Source organism: Cyphellophora europaea, assembly GCF_000365145.1.
Source record: "Cyphellophora europaea CBS 101466 unplaced genomic scaffold supercont1.7, whole genome shotgun sequence".
NCBI classification, from domain to species: Eukaryota; Fungi; Ascomycota; class Eurotiomycetes; order Chaetothyriales; family Cyphellophoraceae; genus Cyphellophora; species Cyphellophora europaea.
Genome location: NW_008481813.1, coordinates 1,732,623 through 1,751,121, shown reverse-complemented (window position 1 = coordinate 1,751,121; position 18,499 = coordinate 1,732,623). Strand labels below are relative to the sequence as shown.

At 54.5% G+C, this 18,499-nt stretch overlaps 7 protein-coding genes across 7 annotated transcripts; 3 read left to right on the top strand and 4 right to left on the bottom strand.

The window, feature by feature from the left end:
- Nucleotides 1-662: 662 nt before the first annotated feature.
- HMPREF1541_07768 (uncharacterized protein) lies at nucleotides 663-4,883 on the top strand (the record flags this gene model as incomplete). The annotated part of the gene is made up of 1 exon (XM_008722091.1): nucleotides 663-4,883. The coding sequence occupies one exon, from the start codon at nucleotides 663-665 to the stop codon at nucleotides 4,881-4,883; it is 4,221 nt and encodes a 1,406-aa protein (XP_008720313.1).
- A 628-nt stretch (nucleotides 4,884-5,511) lies between these two features.
- On the top strand, nucleotides 5,512-7,078 carry HMPREF1541_07767 (guanine deaminase; the record flags this gene model as incomplete). Its single annotated transcript, XM_008722090.1, has 2 exons — nucleotides 5,512-5,758; nucleotides 5,871-7,078. 2 exons carry the CDS (start codon nucleotides 5,512-5,514, stop codon nucleotides 7,076-7,078), a joined length of 1,455 nt encoding a protein of 484 aa, XP_008720312.1.
- Nucleotides 7,079-8,039: 961 nt separating this feature from the next.
- HMPREF1541_07766 (uncharacterized protein) lies at nucleotides 8,040-9,857 on the bottom strand (the record flags this gene model as incomplete). The annotated part of the gene is made up of 1 exon (XM_008722089.1): nucleotides 8,040-9,857. The coding sequence occupies one exon, from the start codon at nucleotides 9,855-9,857 to the stop codon at nucleotides 8,040-8,042; it is 1,818 nt and encodes a 605-aa protein (XP_008720311.1).
- Nucleotides 9,858-10,834: 977 nt separating this feature from the next.
- On the bottom strand, nucleotides 10,835-12,793 carry HMPREF1541_07765 (uncharacterized protein; the record flags this gene model as incomplete). Its single annotated transcript, XM_008722088.1, has 3 exons — nucleotides 10,835-11,082; nucleotides 11,133-12,467; nucleotides 12,523-12,793. The coding sequence occupies 3 exons, from the start codon at nucleotides 12,791-12,793 to the stop codon at nucleotides 10,835-10,837; spliced, it is 1,854 nt and encodes a 617-aa protein (XP_008720310.1).
- A 406-nt stretch (nucleotides 12,794-13,199) lies between these two features.
- HMPREF1541_07764 (uncharacterized protein) lies at nucleotides 13,200-14,003 on the top strand (the record flags this gene model as incomplete). The annotated part of the gene is made up of 1 exon (XM_008722087.1): nucleotides 13,200-14,003. The coding sequence occupies one exon, from the start codon at nucleotides 13,200-13,202 to the stop codon at nucleotides 14,001-14,003; it is 804 nt and encodes a 267-aa protein (XP_008720309.1).
- A 1,463-nt stretch (nucleotides 14,004-15,466) lies between these two features.
- Nucleotides 15,467-16,450, bottom strand: HMPREF1541_07763 (uncharacterized protein; the record flags this gene model as incomplete). Its single annotated transcript, XM_008722086.1, has 1 exon — nucleotides 15,467-16,450. One exon carries the CDS (start codon nucleotides 16,448-16,450, stop codon nucleotides 15,467-15,469), a length of 984 nt encoding a protein of 327 aa, XP_008720308.1.
- A 542-nt stretch (nucleotides 16,451-16,992) lies between these two features.
- On the bottom strand, nucleotides 16,993-18,425 carry HMPREF1541_07762 (uncharacterized protein; the record flags this gene model as incomplete). The annotated part of the gene is made up of 2 exons (XM_008722085.1): nucleotides 16,993-17,763; nucleotides 17,814-18,425. 2 exons carry the CDS (start codon nucleotides 18,423-18,425, stop codon nucleotides 16,993-16,995), a joined length of 1,383 nt encoding a protein of 460 aa, XP_008720307.1.
- Between the last annotated feature and the right edge of the window lie 74 nt (nucleotides 18,426-18,499).

The following is an 18,499-nucleotide window of genomic DNA, read 5'->3' as shown; positions in this document are numbered from 1 at the left end:
ATGGTTGTCGTGGGTGCATCTCTTGAGTGTTCTCCTTCCCAGTCTCCATATCGACCTGCTTGAGATCGCGATATGGTGTGCTTGCCTTGCAACAGCTATAGTCCAGGTGTGCACCCAGTCGTGCATCGAGTCAATTTTCCTCCGTCAAGTCGTCCAGAGTCAGGAGTGTTGATATTGAAATGTCTTGGTCAGCCCTAACCCTAGCAACGGATCGGCAGTCGCATTCCCGCCGGTCGCCGCTCCAACTCCAAGTCGAATTCGCAGACCCGACGCACGTGCAAAAGGAATTCGTACCTCGAGTTTCTACGAGCTCAGCATGCCTCATGGCGTGTTGCTCATTCGCTGACGTTCGCCAGAAACATGTTATGCGCCTATGCGGGTGCATGTAACTATCCCCGATGGCTTCGCAGCCTCCCTTGAGCGTCGAATCGCTCCCTTCCTCGACATCCCCGCATCCCACGTCCTCATCTTTGCCGACTGCTGCTAATGCCTCTGCGGGGGACAATGGCCCTACACAGCAAAAAGGCCTCTTGCTTCTGCTCTCTTTGCTCATAAGCATGTTGGCCATGATTCCCAGTAGTCTTTTGCAGACTTTTACATTCATTACAATCACTTTGCCGGCATGGCTCTTCCACCTCTTCTCCATGAGCTTGACTTTCACCATGAACTTCACCACTCTCCTACTGATCGTCCTAGCCGTTGTCTCAACCGTCAGCTGGTTCGTTCGGTACCGGTTCCTTAACGTCTACGCCAGACTGCCGCAAGAGTTCCAGCGAAAAGAGCCTCAGATTGATCTGTTCCCCGACTCGCAGGATGGCGACTCCAAGCCAGGTTTGTCCAACTACCTGGACGAGTTCTTGAGCGCCATCAAGGTCTTTGGCTACTTGGAGAGACCGGTATTCCACGAATTGACCAGAACGATGCAGACTCGCAAGCTGATAGCTGGAGAAACTATCTCGCTCGAGGAAGAGAAGGGCTTCTGCTTGGTGGTCGACGGCATAGTTCAAATCTTTGTCAAGTCCCTCCGGGACGATGCCTCCGATGGCCTTGTCAACGGGGAGCACGACGACGAAGACACATACCATGAGGGCCATCAGGGATATCAGCTCCTCACAGAAGTCAAGAATGGTGCTTCCATGTCTTCTCTATTCTCTATCCTGTCTTTGTTCACAGAAGGTGTAAAGCTCCGCCATGATGAGAATGATCAAAATGGCCCGCGACCCTACACACCTGATTCGACGTTGCAGACGCCGGCGATGACCAACCCAGGCACTCCTGCTCATCACCAGCACGAGCGAAACCCTTTTCACGATGCCCACGGAGCTGCAGCTGCGCGCTTACCACGTGTCCCACCACTGAACCTCGATCCTGCGTTCGAGTACCCCTCGCGCCGTGGTTCGCAGAGGCCCACAAGTGCCACCTCGGCGCATCCTGATATCGTTGCTCGTGCGTTGACCGACACCACCATTGCAATCATTCCTGCCAGCGCCTTTCATCGTCTGACCAGAGTGTACCCCAAAGCAACTGCACACATAGTACAAGTCATCCTGACTCGCCTCCAACGCGTTACATTCTCGACCGCGCACCAGTATCTTGGTCTCACGTCTGAATTGCTCCAGATCGAGAAGCTCATGAACAAGTTCACAAGTTACGACCTTCCCAATCACCTTCGTGGAACGGCACTTGATCGACTCAAGGACAAGTTCAGCAAGGAAAGGGAACGTCTGCGCGACGAAGACGTCACCAAAGGTATCGCCTTACATAACCCTGTCACCAACCGAAGACGTTCTTCCAGTAGCTTGAGGAAGGAGGCCGCCCTCGCCGCACGCATTGCAGCCTCGAGGACAGCTGGCAAGCCGAGTGAGCAAGTCTCTGATCCTGCCGAGGATAAATCGAATATGAGTGCTGGCGATCTCGTCTCCAATGCGCAACCGACGCGCCAAATATCTCGAGCCGGTAGTATGAGCTTAGGAGAGTCCAAGCTGCGTGAATTCTCAGGGTCTGAAGGCCAGCAAAGGGCAATAAGTCCGCTGCAAGCTCGCGATCGGTCACACATACGCCCGATCTATCCAGGGTCTGTTGCAAGACAGGACACCAGTAACGAGGATTCGATGTTTCGAGAATCGGTATTGCAGAGCATGATCAAGGCACTTGGCCTCTCAGAGAATTTAAAAGAGAACTCGCGGCGAGTACCAGCATCAGTCGAGCAGTCTCCACGCATGGTATCCTTCGATGCGAAGAAGCAGACCGCCGTGTTCAACAACGCGTTTGGGTTCATTGATGCTTACGATGGGTCAGTCGATGGTGACACCGAATCAATAACTGCATCCCTTGCCAGCCTCAGCCAAGGCCGGAATCTCGACGATGAGCTGATTGACGATGTTGAGATCGTCTTCTTTCCCAAGGGCTCTGTCCTCGTGGAGCAAGGCGAGCGAAATCCCGGGCTCTACTACGTTATTGACGGGTTTCTTGACGTCAGCATACCAGTGGATGAGAAGGAGGAGAAGGGTGTGCTTCTCGAGTCCGGTGCTCGCCGAACTTCTCGGGATGCTCCTCCACATTTGCGGAGATCTCAAACGTCGACATCCAGAAAACCCTCAATGCCTGGGCAGACAAGGGAGCCTCGACGCCAAGCTCAAAAGTCTCTCTTCCTCGTGAAGCCAGGTGGTATGGCTGGCTATATTGGCACGCTCTCGTCTTACCGATCGTTCACCGATGTTACCGCAAAAACTGATGTTTATGTCGGCTTTTTGCCTCGCTCTTCCATCGAGCGCGTGATTGAGCGGTTTCCTCTCGTGCTGTTAACGATGGCCAAGCGTTTGACAAGCTTGCTTCCCAGGCTTATCTTGCATATTGACTTTGCCCTGGAGTGGGTGCAAGTGAGTGCAGGCCAGGTCATCCATCACCAGGGAGATGACAGTGACTCTATCTACATTGTGCTGAACGGCCGATTACGTTCAGTCAAGGAGCTCGATGATGGCAGTATGCGCGTCACTGGTGAATATGGTCAAGGAGACAGTATCGGCGAACTTGAGGTCATGACCGAAGACACTCGACCCGCGACGGTCCATGCTATACGCGACACTGAACTTGCGAAGCTGCCGAGGACGCTATTCAACAGCTTGGCCCAAGAGCATCCTTCGATCACTATACAGATCTCCAAACTCATCGCTCAACGTATGCGGGCACTCGTGGAGGATCTCGGCAACGAAAGAAGCCAGGAGAAAAAACGAGCAGCTCTGAGCGACTCTTCGACGTCCACGATGAATCTCCGCACTGTCACTGTCCTTCCGGTTACGGCTGGCGTGCCAGTGACAGACTTTGGCAACCGCCTGCTTGCGGCTCTCATTCAAGTGGGAGTGCCTGGGGGCGTGACTTTGCTCAACCAGAGCATCATCATGAGCCATTTGGGACGGCACGCATTCAGCCGCATGGGCCGACTTAAGCTTACCCAATATCTTGCGGACCTGGAAGAGAAGTATGGCATGGTACTTTATGTTGCCGATACGAGCGTCAATTCGCCCTGGACCCAAACATGCATCGCACAAGCCGACTGCATCCTCCTTGTGGGTATTGCGGAAAGCTCACCAAGTATTGGCGAGTATGAGAAGTTTCTGCTCGGCATGAAAACTACTTCTCGCAAAGAGCTTGTGCTCCTTCACCTTGAGCGCTTCTCCCAGCCTGGGCTGACGCGTAAGTGGCTTCGCAACCGGGTCTGGATCAACGGCGACCACCATCATATTCAGCTTGCCTTCAGGCCTGCACCGGAAGCTACGCCTCACAGTCAAACCCGTCGACTGGGCAACGTTATCAAACAGCGGGTACAGGTCCTCCAAGCTGAGATACAGAAGTACACCTCCCGACGAGTCCGGCAACAACCCTTATACACAGCCGACACCCCTTTCAAGGGCGACCTGCATCGCTTGGCGCGCCGCCTCTGTGGTCGGTCTGTCGGGCTGGTGCTAGGCGGCGGTGGCGCTCGAGGCATCGCCCAGGTGGGCATCATCCGCTCTCTCGAAGAGGCTGGTATCCCGATCGACATCATTGGCGGCACATCGATTGGTGCCTTCATCGGTGCCTTGTATGCACGAGATGCGGACGTCGTACCCATGATGGGTCGTGCCAAAAAGTTTGCGGGAAGGATGGGTAGTATGTGGCGGTTCGCTCTGGACCTAACGTACCCAACAGCTTCTTACACTACGGGACACGAGTTCAACCGCGGTATCTTCAAGACTTTTGGTGACTCCCAGATTGAAGACTTCTGGCTGAGCTTCTACTGCAATACCACCAACATCAGCAAGTCGAGGCCCGAGATTCACACGTCTGGCTATGCTTGGCGCTATGTTCGAGCCAGTATGTCTCTTGCAGGCCTCATCCCGCCCATGTGCGATGAGGGCAGCATGTTGCTTGATGGCGGTTACATTGACAATTTGACTGTCGCGCATATGAAGTCTCTTGGAGCAGACCTGATATTCGCGGTGGACGTTGGCAGCCTCGACGATACCACGCCGCAGCAATTCGGCGATTCTCTTTCAGGCTTCTGGACGCTGATCAACCGCTGGAACCCATTCTCCAGCACGCCGAACCCGCCCTCACTGTCCGATATTCAGGCGCGTCTGGCTTATGTCAGCTCGGTCGACGCACTCGAGCGAGCAAAGAACACACCAGGCTGCCTCTATATGCGCCCGCCTATTGATGCCTACGGGACACTGGACTTTGGAAAGTTCGACGAGATCTACGAGGTTGGATATGCATATGGCAAGGAGTTCTTGCAACGGCTCAAGAACGAGGGCGAGCTGAGGGGAGTGATCAGCGCCTGGGATGAGAGCGAGGAGAGTAAGGGTCTGAGAAGGACCATGGCACCAAGAAGAGCCAGTATTTAATCGCAGAGACGGAGTATCTTTTGCTGAGCATTTGGGGATGCATAGCGCGGCATTGATATTTCAACCCAGCGCCTGTATCCGTAGCGTAGTTGTTGCTACGCTCGGATAGATAGAACTCAACGAGGCGAATAATCACCCAAATCTAAGTAGACTCTAGACCTGCAGTATCCAGCATCGATCTCCCCCTCCCTGTGAGAGGTCTCATCTCTTCACAACCCAAAGAGACCATGGGCCAAAGGGCCGAAGCCACACCGAATCTCCGTTTTGCACGATTCTAGGCCTGCCCGTTCCGGACTCCGACCCCCTAAACCCACCTATTAGATAAAGTACCCCATTGTACAGCAGACGGCGAGCCCCGATGTTCGACGGTCAACTCCCATTCGTACCTTTTTGCTTGTACTTCGTGCTCCGTACCAAAAAAAAGTCCGTCGTTTCTTTTGTTTTGCTGGGCTTGGGCTTGGGCTTTTGTGGAAGCTGGCGATAAGAGACAAAACGTTGCTTGCGTTCGTCATCTGTCTATAGAATACCTTATGATAATGACTCCTTGAGAAGAAAAGTCTGCATCACTGCGTTTCTCCTAACTATCTCTTCTTTTCTCAACATCCTGATAAAATAGCGGATCACCAGAATGGCTTCCTCCTCCAGCAGCAGCAGCAGCAGCACGATCTTCTTCGGCCGCTTCATCGACGCTCCCTCCGCCAACGACCTGCGCATCCGGACAGGCGCGGTGCTGGTGAGTCGGAAAGACGGCAGCGGCGTGATCGAGAAGGCGGATTGGACGGTCAACGGCCCCAACGATGCGGCGAGCAAGTTGGGCGTTGAGGCGCCCGTCGTCACGGCGGGAGAGGATGGGTTCTTCTTTCCTGGCTTCATAGGTAAGTTCAGACAGACGGGTCCAGATCCGCAAGTGGGTTTCTGTTGGGCGGAGTGATATGGTCTGTGTGGGCGCGGGCTAAAATGCTGACGATGTGCAACCTTTTCGAACAGATACGCATATACACGCACCGCAGTATCCCAATTGCGGCATCTTTGGGAAATCCACGCTGTTGGACTGGCTGGAGACATATACGTTCCCGTTGGAATCTTCGCTGGGTACTTCCGCGTCGCCTATGTGGGCGAATGCCTCCAGTCCAGATCCGCTTGCGCGCGCAAAGACCGTGTACTCGCGCGTCATCGCTCGCACGCTGTCGCACGGGACCACGACGGCGTCTTACTTCGCCACGCTGTCCGTCCCGGCCACGAATCTCCTGGCCGATCTCGCCTTCAAGAAGGGCCAGCGCGCCTACGTCGGCCGCGTCTGTATGGATCTGGCCGAGACGTGTCCGCACTACTACCGCGACGAGTCCACCGAGGAGTCCGTCGCCAACGCTCGCGCCAGCATCGAGCACTGTCGCGCCGTGGACCCCACCGGCGAGCTGGTCGCGCCCATCATCACGCCGCGCTTCGCGCCCAGCTGCATGACCTCCACCCTTTCCGCGCTGGGCGATCTGGCGCGCGAGCAGGACCTGCGCGTGCAGACACACATCTCCGAGAACGTCAACGAAGTGGCACTCGTCAAGTCTCTGTTCCCCGAGCGCAACTCCTACACCGACGTCTACGACCACAGCCGCCTCCTCACGCCTCGCACCATCCTGGCGCACGCCATCCACCTCTCCAGCGAGGAGATGGACACCATCCGAGCCCGCCAAGCCAAGGTCTCGCACTGCCCCGCCTCCAACTCGGCCTTGGGCAGCGGCTTCTGCCCCGTGCGCGACCTGCTCGATCGGGGCATCGACGTCGGGCTCGGCACGGACGTCAGCGGCGGCTACCACCCCTCCATCCTGGACGCGGCGCGCCAGGCCTGCCTCGTCAGCCGGCACGTCGGCTTCGTCCGCGGCGGCGATAGCAGGTACAACGTCGGCGTGACGGAGGCGCTGTGGCTGGGAACGGTTGGGGGCGCCAAGGTCGTGGGCATGGAGGGTCGGCTCGGCACTTTTGAGGAGGGCATGCTCTGGGACGCGCAGGAGATCTCGCTGGGTCGGGACGTTGCGGGCGGCGAGGACGCAGATGTAGATGTGCGAGACGGGGGCGTGGATGTCTTTGGGTGGGAGACGTGGGAGGATCGCGTGGCCAAGTGGCTGTGGAGTGGAGATGATCGGAACGTGGTGCGGGTGTGGGTTGGAGGCCGGCTGGTGCATGAGTTGAAGAGTCGGTGAGGAGAAGGGTCTGACCGAGACGAGACTAAGCCGGAGGCCACCACGGTGGTCCGCCCTGCTGCCCTGCACGAGCGCCCACTTGTTCTTGGTTTTCATTTTCAGGCTCAAGTGGCACGACGCTGTTGCAAACGGCAGCAGGAAGTCAGGGCAAGGCTCTGAGACGAGGGCAGCGCGGTGGGAGTAGCTGCAAAGACGTGATATGACCTCGATTCATGCGCCATGGTTGCAGATGACTTATGGGTTTCTGCAGTCATGTTAAGGGGAAGAGGGCGACCGTGTCGAGTGACACTGAGTTTGAGACATTAGTGGGGACAGAGCTCTAGTAGAGGTCGTGTCAGATTGCAGGACTGAGATCGCAAAGGCAGAGTCTGGCTCAGGAACAAAAGATATCAAGATAACGCTGAAGATGAAGTATGTTCGTGCAGGCAGCCAAGATCAGTTCAGTCTGTGCAAAGACCGACTCATTGCTATACCCGGCGTTTCGATGATTGGCTGCTGCCTCCTTGCGGCTGCTCATGGCCAAATGAAGATGCCCACCTATATATCAAAGTGAGGACGTTTCAATAAAACATATATCTGGAAAATGCGCAAAGTAGGGTATCTCATTTATCATTGCTTGTCATGCCTACGCCATGTATTGATTGCGCCTTCCAGCTTCATAGCCTTGATTGGATCGTAGGATGAATAGAATGCGCAACTCCATAACCTGTTAACCATTGTTGTCACGTACCGCCCCGAAGTGTCACCGCAGTTCTGGGATATCTCGACCCTAACAGGTGTGCCAACACTGGCAAAGTTCGATACCAAAGTGGTTCACGCTTAGTCATCCCAGCGTCTGTAGCATACTTCGTCAAAAAAGCAATCTGCTGCTTCGTATCGTCAAATCAATGGCCTCGTGTCGTAGACGGGAAAAGAAAAATCGTGGTGAGGGTGATAGGGAGATCAGACGCCAACCTGCTTCTCACACGAAGAAATCCTGAGGAAGAGCAGCGAGAGCGAGAATAACACCGATGGCACCAAAAGTAGCCCCAAAAGTTGCACCAACGAGAGCTGTCCCCGCAAGTTTAGCAAAGGTTGGACCATCGCCCGGGGCACGAGCACCGGAGTCGGCTGTGCTTCTCTTCTGCTTCTTTCGGACAGGCTCGAGAGCGGCGGGTGGTGGTGACTTGATGCTGTCGACTGTTTCGGTGACAGTGATGACGGGCGCTTGAACATTGGGCTCGACGTCCGTAGCCAAGTCATCAGAGGGCGCGGTCGAAGCAGAGGCAAGCTCTGGAGTGGCCGAGCTCAACATAGCCGCGGCTTCTTCATGAGTGGCTGCCTCATCAATCTCAGACATATCGGAGGCTTTGCGTTTGCGGCCCACTCTAGGCGCCGGATAAGTCTGACGCTGCAGGACCGCAGGCATGACCGGTGTCGTTGGTGGAATGGCAAACGGTGGTGCGTAGTAGCCAACTTGATACATGTGGTCGAAGGCTTGATCCGGCATCGAAATTGGCGAGTAAGCATCGTACATGGGCGCCATCATAGGCGGAAGGGGTTCGTGAAGTACAGCATTGTGACCGGCCCACGCATTATCCGATCGGAGGCCAGACTCTGGCTTGACCTCGGCGCCATCTTGGACAGGCGGTGACTGTTGGTCGAATGGAGGCGCCCGGGACATGGCAGTGGTGGGTTTGACCATTGCAGCATCCGATGGGCTTGGATCACGTTGAGACATCGCAACCACTGGCACCTCGAGGCTGAAGCTCGGCTCGGCGGGCGCAGGATCTTGGCTCTCAAATTCGTCGATCTCATCGAAATCGTCTACTTCTTCTCCTTCAGACTCTTCATCACCGACACCGTAGTCGTCTTCATGGGAACAGGAGACCGGAGCATGCTTGACGGCACTCAGGCGTTCAGCCTCATTCTCCAAGAGTGCGGCGACATTCGGGAGTTGCGACTGCAGCCAAGGTCGTTGAGCAGGCGAAGCGATCTCCTCAGATATTTGTCGAGCATGTTGAGAGGCGTGACCTTCGAAGTCCGAAGCATGCTGGGCCGACTTTTCGCTGATAAGAGTCACTTCTTCTTGCAGCACGACGGGGCTCGATGAGGGTGACTCATGATCATTAGCAGAATCATCCGAGATAATGCTGACGAGGTCGTCCGAGTAGTCCGACTCGGGAACAGTAAAGCGGCGGGGTGGGTCGACACTGTGAGCATTTTCCTCATTCACATCTTCGTCGGAGTAGCCATGATCGTAGACGTCGTCGTCCTCCAAGTCATCCGGTGCAGTAAAGCTGTTGGGCAAGGCTGCGATTGAGATGGATGACGAAGGCTGATCGTAAACCCAAGTCCAGTGAACTTGTACCTGGATTGGTTTGAATGTGTCTTTGAACCGTAAGCGTTTATTCTGAATGAATGCCTGCATGAACTTACGTTGTCCACGATCAACTGCAGCGCCAAAGACAATGACATTCCCTTGGACGAGATCTCGGGGCTGGTCTCGCTGCAGTCTATGGCGGTAGAGATGCGTGCCATGCATAGATCCCACATCTTCGATCGTGACGGCACCTGACTTTGGATTGGCAGAGATGTAAGCATGCTCTCGGGAAATCACTCTGGATTTGAAGCAGGCATTGTCAATCTTTTCAGTTGGACCAGAACCAGTAGAAGTCGCTCGGCCCACTCTGACCGTCCATGCATTATCCGCTGACAGGGTTATGACTCTGTTCAAGAGAACACTGGAGGTGTCAGGGTCGTCGGAGGCATCTTTGAGCACGACTTGAACTGTATTCATCGTTAGTGGCTCAGTCGACAGCATATCAGGTAGATGGGATGTACCGGAGGAGTGTTTAGAGCGTGACATGGCGAATAGATCAGCAGGAGCCTCGGCGATGATGGTAAGGTGTTTGGACTCCCACGATGGTTTCTCTGATCGGAGTGACCTAGAAATGTGAAGGCGGTGGTAGAATCAAGTAGAATCAAAGTAAGTTGGGCTGTTTCAGGCTGAAGGATGGTTAACGGTGCCCCTCCTTTATCAGGCAAACGTGGAGGATGACTCGAGTCTGACCTAGGCTCAACTACCGCTGAGCGCCACGAATCCGGGCAATGTGGCAATAGTGGTGCTCTCACAGAAAGCGTAATGGAGGCAGAGACCAGACTCCTGCGCCTTGGACAGCAAGGAGTGTAGTACACATGAAGCTGCGGAGACCATTTACGACTTGCAGTCACGTTTGACACGTGAGAGCGGGCGTGCCTTCTGCCTGGCCAGGCGGGGTCGCTGACTTAAGACCAATAGGCATCCACGGAGCAGATCCACCTAGCTACGATAAGATAAGCTCCATATGCGCCGGACAGCAGCGAGGCTGCGCTTGCTGTCTGTACAGCGGAGGTTCATGCAAAACCATGCGAGGCAAGTCGAGTCATCTGCGGGCTATTCTTGTGGCTTCTCAAATGCGTGACAAGGCCTCTCGGTGCGTAATAAACAACTTGAGGCAAGACAAAATCACGTAAAGGGGGGTTTGGCTTGTTGTACACTATCGCTCTCTTCTCATGTATCTCGACTATCCACGCCAGTAGTATCCCAAGCGAGACTGTCCCAAGCTGAAGTCTAGCATGGCAGTCGTCACCACAAATAGTATTAGGTACACAGTGTGAAGAAGCGCTCATCAAGCATATGTCCATCAACACCTCATTGAAACCATGAAGAGGAGCAGGGAGCTCGCTTGCGCCGGTGCATGCCCCCAAAAAGACTGAACACAAGACTAGAAGACATTATCTCATGCCTCCAATGCCGCCACCGGCCGACATCTGCGACAATCTCGATGCTAGCTGCGGATACTTTTCGGAGACCTCGAGCTGGGTTCGGGTGGCCTCGGCGTAAGACAGGGCATTGACAATCTCGCCCTCGGTTCTCGACAGCTCGGCTGCACGTTCGAAGTATCTAAGAGCGTCAACAACCTTGCCTTGCTGTAGCAATAACTGCGCCATGGTGGCAACGGCAATGTCACAGTCAGGGTCAACTAGATTCTGTCAGCACAAGTCACGGTGAAGAGGAGGGAAAGCAGCCTACTGATGAGGGCTTTGTTGCAGAGGTCTTCGGCAGCCTTGAAATCCTGTTTCCACTGGAACAGAGCCAGAGCCTTGTTGATGAGGGGTAGGACGTTGATAGCACCAGCCGGCTTTGTGGTTCTCTCCATATCGATCGCAGTCTCGAAGCGCTGAATAGCCTCTTCATACTTCTGCTGGTCCAGAAGCAGCTCACCATAGTAGTTATAGACGTCGGGAACCTTGTCGAAATTTTTGATGCACCTTCTGAAGGTGGCCATCGACGATGCAATAGAACCCATCTTGTACTGTGTCACACCAAGTTGAATGTGCGAGTAGATGAACTCGCGGTCCAGGTCGATGGACTTTTGATAGTCCTTAGCCGCATCTGCGAATTCGCCGAGGATAAAGTGTAGCTGCGCACGGTGGTAGAAAATGTCCGGGTCATCGTTGTTTTGTTCTGCGGCCTTAGCAAAGTCCTCGGCCGCCTTGTCTTTGTCACCCAGCTCCAGTTGCATGCTGGCTCGCTTGATGTATGCTTGTGTCAAAGATGGTTGCAGGTCGATGGCTTTTGTGAGATCTTCCATGGCTCCATTGACATCACCCTCGAGGTAGCCGAATGTGGCGCGCATATTGAGGGCAAAAGCCTCATGTTCGCCAAGTTCCCCGAGCTCGACAGCCTTCTTGAACGCATTGGAAGCTTCCTCATAAGCATCAGCAGTCTTGTTCTTCATAGCGACCAATCCTTTGCGCAGTTGGCCCTTGCCGGAGTTCTCGTCGAGCTCTGCGGACTCTTCGAGCCCAGCAGGAGGTGGCTGGGGGCGGAAGCTCTGGAGGTAGTTGGTGACAAAGGTAGCGCTGGGCAGCTTGTTCTTCTTGCCCTCAAGGATGGCCTTGCCCTTCTGCTCAGCAACCTTCTTGAGTAGTCTCTCCACACTAGCAGCGGAATTCTCGTTCTTGAAGCCATCGATGATGCAGCTGGCGGTGTAGTCGAGCAGAGCTTCGGAGAACTTTCCAAGATGCTCGTAGGCGTGTGCGCGACGGTTCAGGGCCTTGATGTATTCGGGATCCATGGAGATGGCGGCGGTTGTGTCTTCGACGACTTTGTCCCATTCGCTCAGGGCATTGTAGCAGGCGGCGCGATTAGAGTAGAAGACAGGATCTGGCTTGCAAAGGATAGCTTTGCTGTATAGATCGATGGCTTTGTTGTAATCTTTCGAGCCATAAGCCTTGTTTCCGGCCTGCTTCAGCTTGCCAGCATAGCTAGCACGGTCCTCGGCGGTAAACGACTCGACGGTGGACTCGGTGATCTCTGGTAGCTCATCTTCGGCGTCAGCTTCAACAGTAGCGGCTTTGGGCGCTACGCCTTCAAGTTTTAGTAATGGTTCACGCGCGATCACCTGAGCTGCACTTACCAGCTTCCACATCCTTGACTTTGCGGGCAGCTTCTTCGGCGTCCTTCTTTTCTTTCCGTCGTTCCTTCTTGCTTTTTCGCTTTTCCGAGGGAGCAGGTTTTTGCGAATCGGAAAAGTAGTATATGGCACCAGCACTAGTGACGACTACCACAGTACCGGCAATCGTGTAGGCGGCAACTTTGTTCTCCGAGACCCATGTTGTTACGCGATCCCATAGGGAGCTGGAGGGTTGTATCTGCGCCGTGGTGACAGTTGGGGCAGCCTCAGACATTTCGGAGAGTGCGCACTATGATGGAAAAGAAGGAGCAAATGAACAGAAGATGGAAAGTGGAAGCTGCGAACCTGGCATGCAGCTTAATGTCGATGGGGAGTGAGCAAGAGAATCAGAGCATGAAATCTTTCCACCAAAGTCGATCAACTTGGTGCCATCATCTTTCCCCAACTCTGCACCCATCTGCACCAATCAGCGTCCACTATATCTTGGCAGAGAGCACTCTACTGCTTCAACGGCTTCACTTTCTGAGGTACAGAAAACTCTGAGCTTCACACCGCACATTCCTACATCGGCTGTCGCCATAATCGACGCGCTGCGAGCCTTAACAAAGAAATGAGCTGTTGCTTTGATCCATAGCCGAGACGTTGTATGTCTGTTCTCCAGGTCTGTCCGGTACTGGAATATGGCCAATGCTATACCATCGCCCAGCGAAGGATATGACGGGATTGACGAGATCATAGCTGCGCCAGGCTTCCGTCTGACTACATCTTTACGTTGGAGTCCACCGAGGGTCCCGTCGAGAAAGCAAACCCATACAACCCTGGTGGCATACCACAGAAAACGTCTTCTGGAGTCCGCTCAGGCTTTCAATCTCGATACTATAACGAAGCTCTTTGCAGATGAAAGTGGGGAGAGTGTGCTGAAAAAAGCCATTGATGCGCACTCCATGACCCTCATTGGGCCTGAACAAACATATAAGTTCACTTTGTCCGTTTCGATATCTGGCTCCATAAGTATAACTTCGGCTCCTGCCCCCGGCCCGCTCTACGACTTCAGTCTTCCCGCTGCAATATCGAACGCCGGTGCAAACGTTCTGCCGGATTTGTGTCTGGCTCCATCGCCGACAACATCGTCGCTATTCACGCGTCACAAATCCAACCACCGGCCAATGTACGAGACTGCTCGGGCTGCCACGAACATTCTCCATGAAGCTCCGACTACCACCGAAGTTCTGTTACATAACGAGCAACGCCAAATCACTGAGGCGTCGCTCTCGACAGTCTACTTTCAGCGCCGGGATGGCTGGGTAACTCCTGCTGCATCTTGTGGCGGCAACCTCGGCGTGACACGAGCCTTGGCCCTAGACGAAGGCTGGTGTCGAGAAGATATCGTTCTTCTGGAAGATCTTATTCCTAGTGAGATCGTTATCCTCAGTAATGGAGTTCGAGGCTTCTGGCCCGCACAGCTGATTCTACCAACCATTTGAAGTGATGCCGACCTCCTTATGGGTTGCATAGCAATCTGTTCAATCTGTCACATTCAGAGGCGACAACCCGTACTAGGCTGCTGTTGCGGAGGGTTCGAGATTTCTTCCACGCCTGCTTGAGTGGAGCCGGATTCGTTCATCATGTTTCAATTGCCAAAGTCGACCAGTGATATCCTCCAGAGGAATCTTTTGTTGCCAAGGTATGCTTCGGTGATGCAGCTGATCGTTACAACACGATGTGTTTCTCATCGCTGTGGTGGAATAGGCGGTCTGGTTTGGAAGACTTCTGCCTTTCCCGTCTTGATATTCAGCGTGATGTCTTCGCCGAGCTACATTGGCAAAGCTTCGTGTTACAGGCCGGTGACCCATCGCTGACCCTCAACGCGCTGTTGAACTTAGCGGAAGAGAGCTGCATCGAAGACGTGAAGCTCGCAATCATCGCTAACATTGATTCCGCGGGGAACCAATGGCTGCTCAACTACGCCTGCGCCACCACCGAGTCAAAAGACCGCGCTGATACCATTCAGGCGTACGACCACTACGCTGTGCTTCTAGCAATGCTCCAGAGTGGTGCTTTAGGAGCACTGATAAATGCAGACAGTTTTGCGCTCCTCGTTGCGCACCACGTTTGGCTTTACCTCTATGATGCTATGCGACCGGACCAGGACACGGGTATCCAGGCTGCAGAAGCAGAACTCTACGAACTTATCAAACTTATCAAACCTTATGGACTCGAGCCTCCGCTGTGAGCACACTGTCGTCTAATTACTCACGGCCACTTTACGACTACGTATGGGACAAGCTTTCTCCTAAATCGCAAGCGGTCTACACTATCAGAATGGCCAAGATCAGGTTCCTACTAACGCAGCCACCACGACGATTGCCACGAGCTCCCATTGACTTTCCAATATGGATCGAGCTGTCGTGGATCCCGATGCTGTTTCCGCCGCACTGGTCAAGCCATGGCGGCGAGAGCCTGTCCCAGAAGTCTATGAGCAGCCACAGGCACTACATCCCATACGCGTGCTGGAGCTTGCGCCCCGTCAACTGCGAAGTGCCACTGCACTGCCGTCCGATATTGAGGAGTATCTGGTCGCGGTCTGCAAATTGCCATTAAGAAAATGATAGGCTCCGCGCGCGTTGGGCTGCAATGCAAGCCCTGACAGAAGGCCTGGCTACAGTCATATTTTCATGTCACGTTGATGTCAAACATGGCCTACCTCTCTTGCACTGTGGTACGCGTATTCGAGGGCGAATGTCCACAGTCTACACACCAAAATTCCATACGTAGCATCACCGAGCAGACATGTCTTTGTAAGTACGTTACCTCTGTTCATTATTTGTTCTATCCATCCCATGTGATAACTCGCCGGACCGGCAGTAGATACGGTCTGGCTCGATGCTACTCAAACTCAACGACGATGCCTCGCACGAAGAACGCCGCAGCATGTTGCACTTGAACTTCAATCCCCTCCAACGTCCTCGAACTGCCCAGGCGGCAGAGCCCTTCCCACCTGCAGAGGCAAGCCTCCCGTGCAATTCTGCAGAGGCGCTTCCATCTCGACCACTTCTCTGCTCTCGCGACTGATGCCATACAAGCTGCCCGTCTGCCCCGTTACCGCCGTGCCATTGAGGCCACTTCGGTCCCACGCAATGCCCTGTCCCGCAATCTCCGGCGCCTGTATCGTGGCCACCCACGTCAAGATACTGCCCGCGCTCGGGAACCCCATGACATACACCTCGCTCGCATCATGCCCCGCCACGTAAAGCCAGCCATCCCGCCCAAAGCTTCCCCCACTGTTGCTCATGGGGCTGAAACTCTGGCGCAGCTCCTCCGGAAAGATCCAGCTGCGCGCGACCTCCCAGTCGACGCCGTCGACGAACTCGACCAACTGCGTATTCATCGTGAGGCCGTACGGCGCCACCTGGCCCGCCTGCACGCGGTCATAGTTGGCGAAGGCACCGTACCACACGCCCGTATAGGGATGCTGGTCGACCCACGTCAGACTGCCGCGGTAGATGCCGAAGCTGTGGGAGTGCGTGTGCTGCATGGTCGCGACGTCCCACGTCTCCACGGACGACGTGATGGGCGACTGCGGGTAGTTGCTGTGCGGGCAGAAGAGCGTGCCGTTGATGACGGTGCCGCCGTCGAGGTGGATGATGGGCCCCGACGGGGAGCCCGCCCATTGCTGGATCGCGGTGCCGTTGGCCTTGTGGTGCTTGGTGATGGAGTAGTTGTCGATGGAGTAGTAGTGCGTGGCGTCGACAGCGACGCCTTGGTTGGCGTCGCGGGCGGGCACGGTGCGGATGGTGGTGCTGTTGAGCTGCTGCTCCGAGCCGGCGGTGCCGTTGTAGGTCGTGCCCACGGTGTTGGCTGAGCATTGGAGGAGCTGGGCGCGGACCGGGTTGGCGCAGAGCGCTAGGAGAGGTAGGAGGTTGTGGAACATGGTTGCTGGAGGCACTACGAGCCAATACCAGAGGACTGGAGGTGATACTTCCGCTGTGTGCCTTGTACTTATGCGTATGTTCCAGCTGTTGCGTGTATCTTGAGCTTTGTAAAAGGGCTATAGAAGCTCCCGAAGCTTCGGCATGCGAGACCAGCATTCAAAAATATATCAATTCGCCGATAGTCGCCAGCCGCTTTGGGACCATAAACGCACCTGCGGTATCGAGCATGGTTGCGTCCTGGAGCAGCTCAAGCATATCTCCAACGTGCATGGAGCTCCAACTGTGATACGTTGACACGCAAAGTTAAAGCGCGCGTCAGAAGCCAAGTTGGAGGAGCAGTAGATAGAAGACATCTTGGCACGGTTATGACTACTGCTTCTGTGTTTGCACGTGGGGAAGATCAATGGGGCATACTGCTGTGAGAGTCTCACCAGGGCAAGATGAGAGAAGAATGAGATGTACCACTGGAAACTCGACTCGATAGTGTATGGTCATTTGGAAGCATTAGACTGGTGCATCGCCACCAAAGCTCACCCCAATTTCAGGCCCGCTTCCCAACCATCGTCCCGTTGTTAGAATCAGTGTAGAAGCTCAGGGTATCAGTTGAGTTTGAATACGTGACATTGCACTTCTCGGAGAAGCCGCCAAATAGTGCTTCTCTCTCGCTCAGATACTCCTGCAGGCCGGAAGCGGAACAGCTTTCCAGCGGGCCATCGGCGCAGCCTGGCAGTGTCTGCGGGCTTGAATTCACGAGCACACGGTAAAATGTCGAGTCGCCTGAGTCGGCGCTCCCAGAGCTGTCTGTGCAGTTCATGCGTTCAATGGCGATGTTGGTGAGGAAGGGGAGGATGTATGAGGAGATCCAGGCTCGGTTGTAGTTGATCTGCTGTGTGGGCATGGTCGCATTGACGTTGTTGGCGCCTGTGAATTGGCTGTTGTTGAAAAGACCCATCGCCACGAGTACTGTCGGAGGTAGTTCTCGGTGGGTGAAAGATATGTAGAGGTCTTGATCGGCTTGGTCGGCGGTCAGGAGACCAAGGGACGCATTAAGCCAAGGAAAGCCAATCACTCCTGAGTTTGGGTTGCCGTACCCAGTGTTGTAATGGTAGAAGATATCATTAGCATACTCGAAGCTGAGCCACTCATCAGGTGAGAAGAGCTCTGTGGAGCAGAACGGAGATGAACCGCGAATAACGCTTTCGTAGCCGCAGAGCGCTTGCATGGCAAAGATGTCGTCGGCAGTGAAGTTGAAGGACGAAGCGTCGGCATTGAATCGGGATATTATCGAGGCGGTGTAGCGTTCTATATATTCCTGGTGTTTGTTAGCACAAGAACCCTTCAGCAGAAATTGGACGAGCTCACAGATTCCTGATCACTTCCAGAGCTTGAGGAATATTGAGGACAAGACTCATATGCCGTCAGGGAATTTGCGCCATCTTCTTCACCTTCGTAAACCTCAACCAAATTAATGGTATCATCCTCCACTTCAAGGCCTCTTATCAATCCTTGAGCACTCTTGACTGTTCTTTCAGCTGTCGAAGCCCAAACACGCTCTGGTAGCCGCAGGTTGCTGTACCTGTATGACATGGTCACACCCAACTGAGCAGCCTCGAGCTTGCCGGTTCGGGTAAGCTGTTCTGCTTCGGAGAAATTTGGAGGGATCCAATCACCGAGGAACGCGAGTTCTGGGGATGAGGACCAATCGACGGACTTGTTGCCCAACTTATCGAGGAAGGGCTCGATATAGGTCTCATAATCAAAGTCGTTGGCGTTGATGGCAGCATGTCGAACCAGGTAGGCTGCACGTGTTACAGAACAGCCTTGAGGTGGTGCTGGATCTCGCGGCGGATCGGAGGGCTCAAAATATGGTGCTGTGCCAGCCAGATGCTCCAAAGGATCGAATTCGTACGTGCTGTAAAGCGTTGCAGCCGTAGCGGCGCTGGCAAAGCTGAGAACAAGCTGGACGAGAAGCATTTTCGATGAGATTGGCAGCAAGCACTGGAGATTGACGGCATGAAAGGAAACGCAGCTGCTCACTCATCGATCTT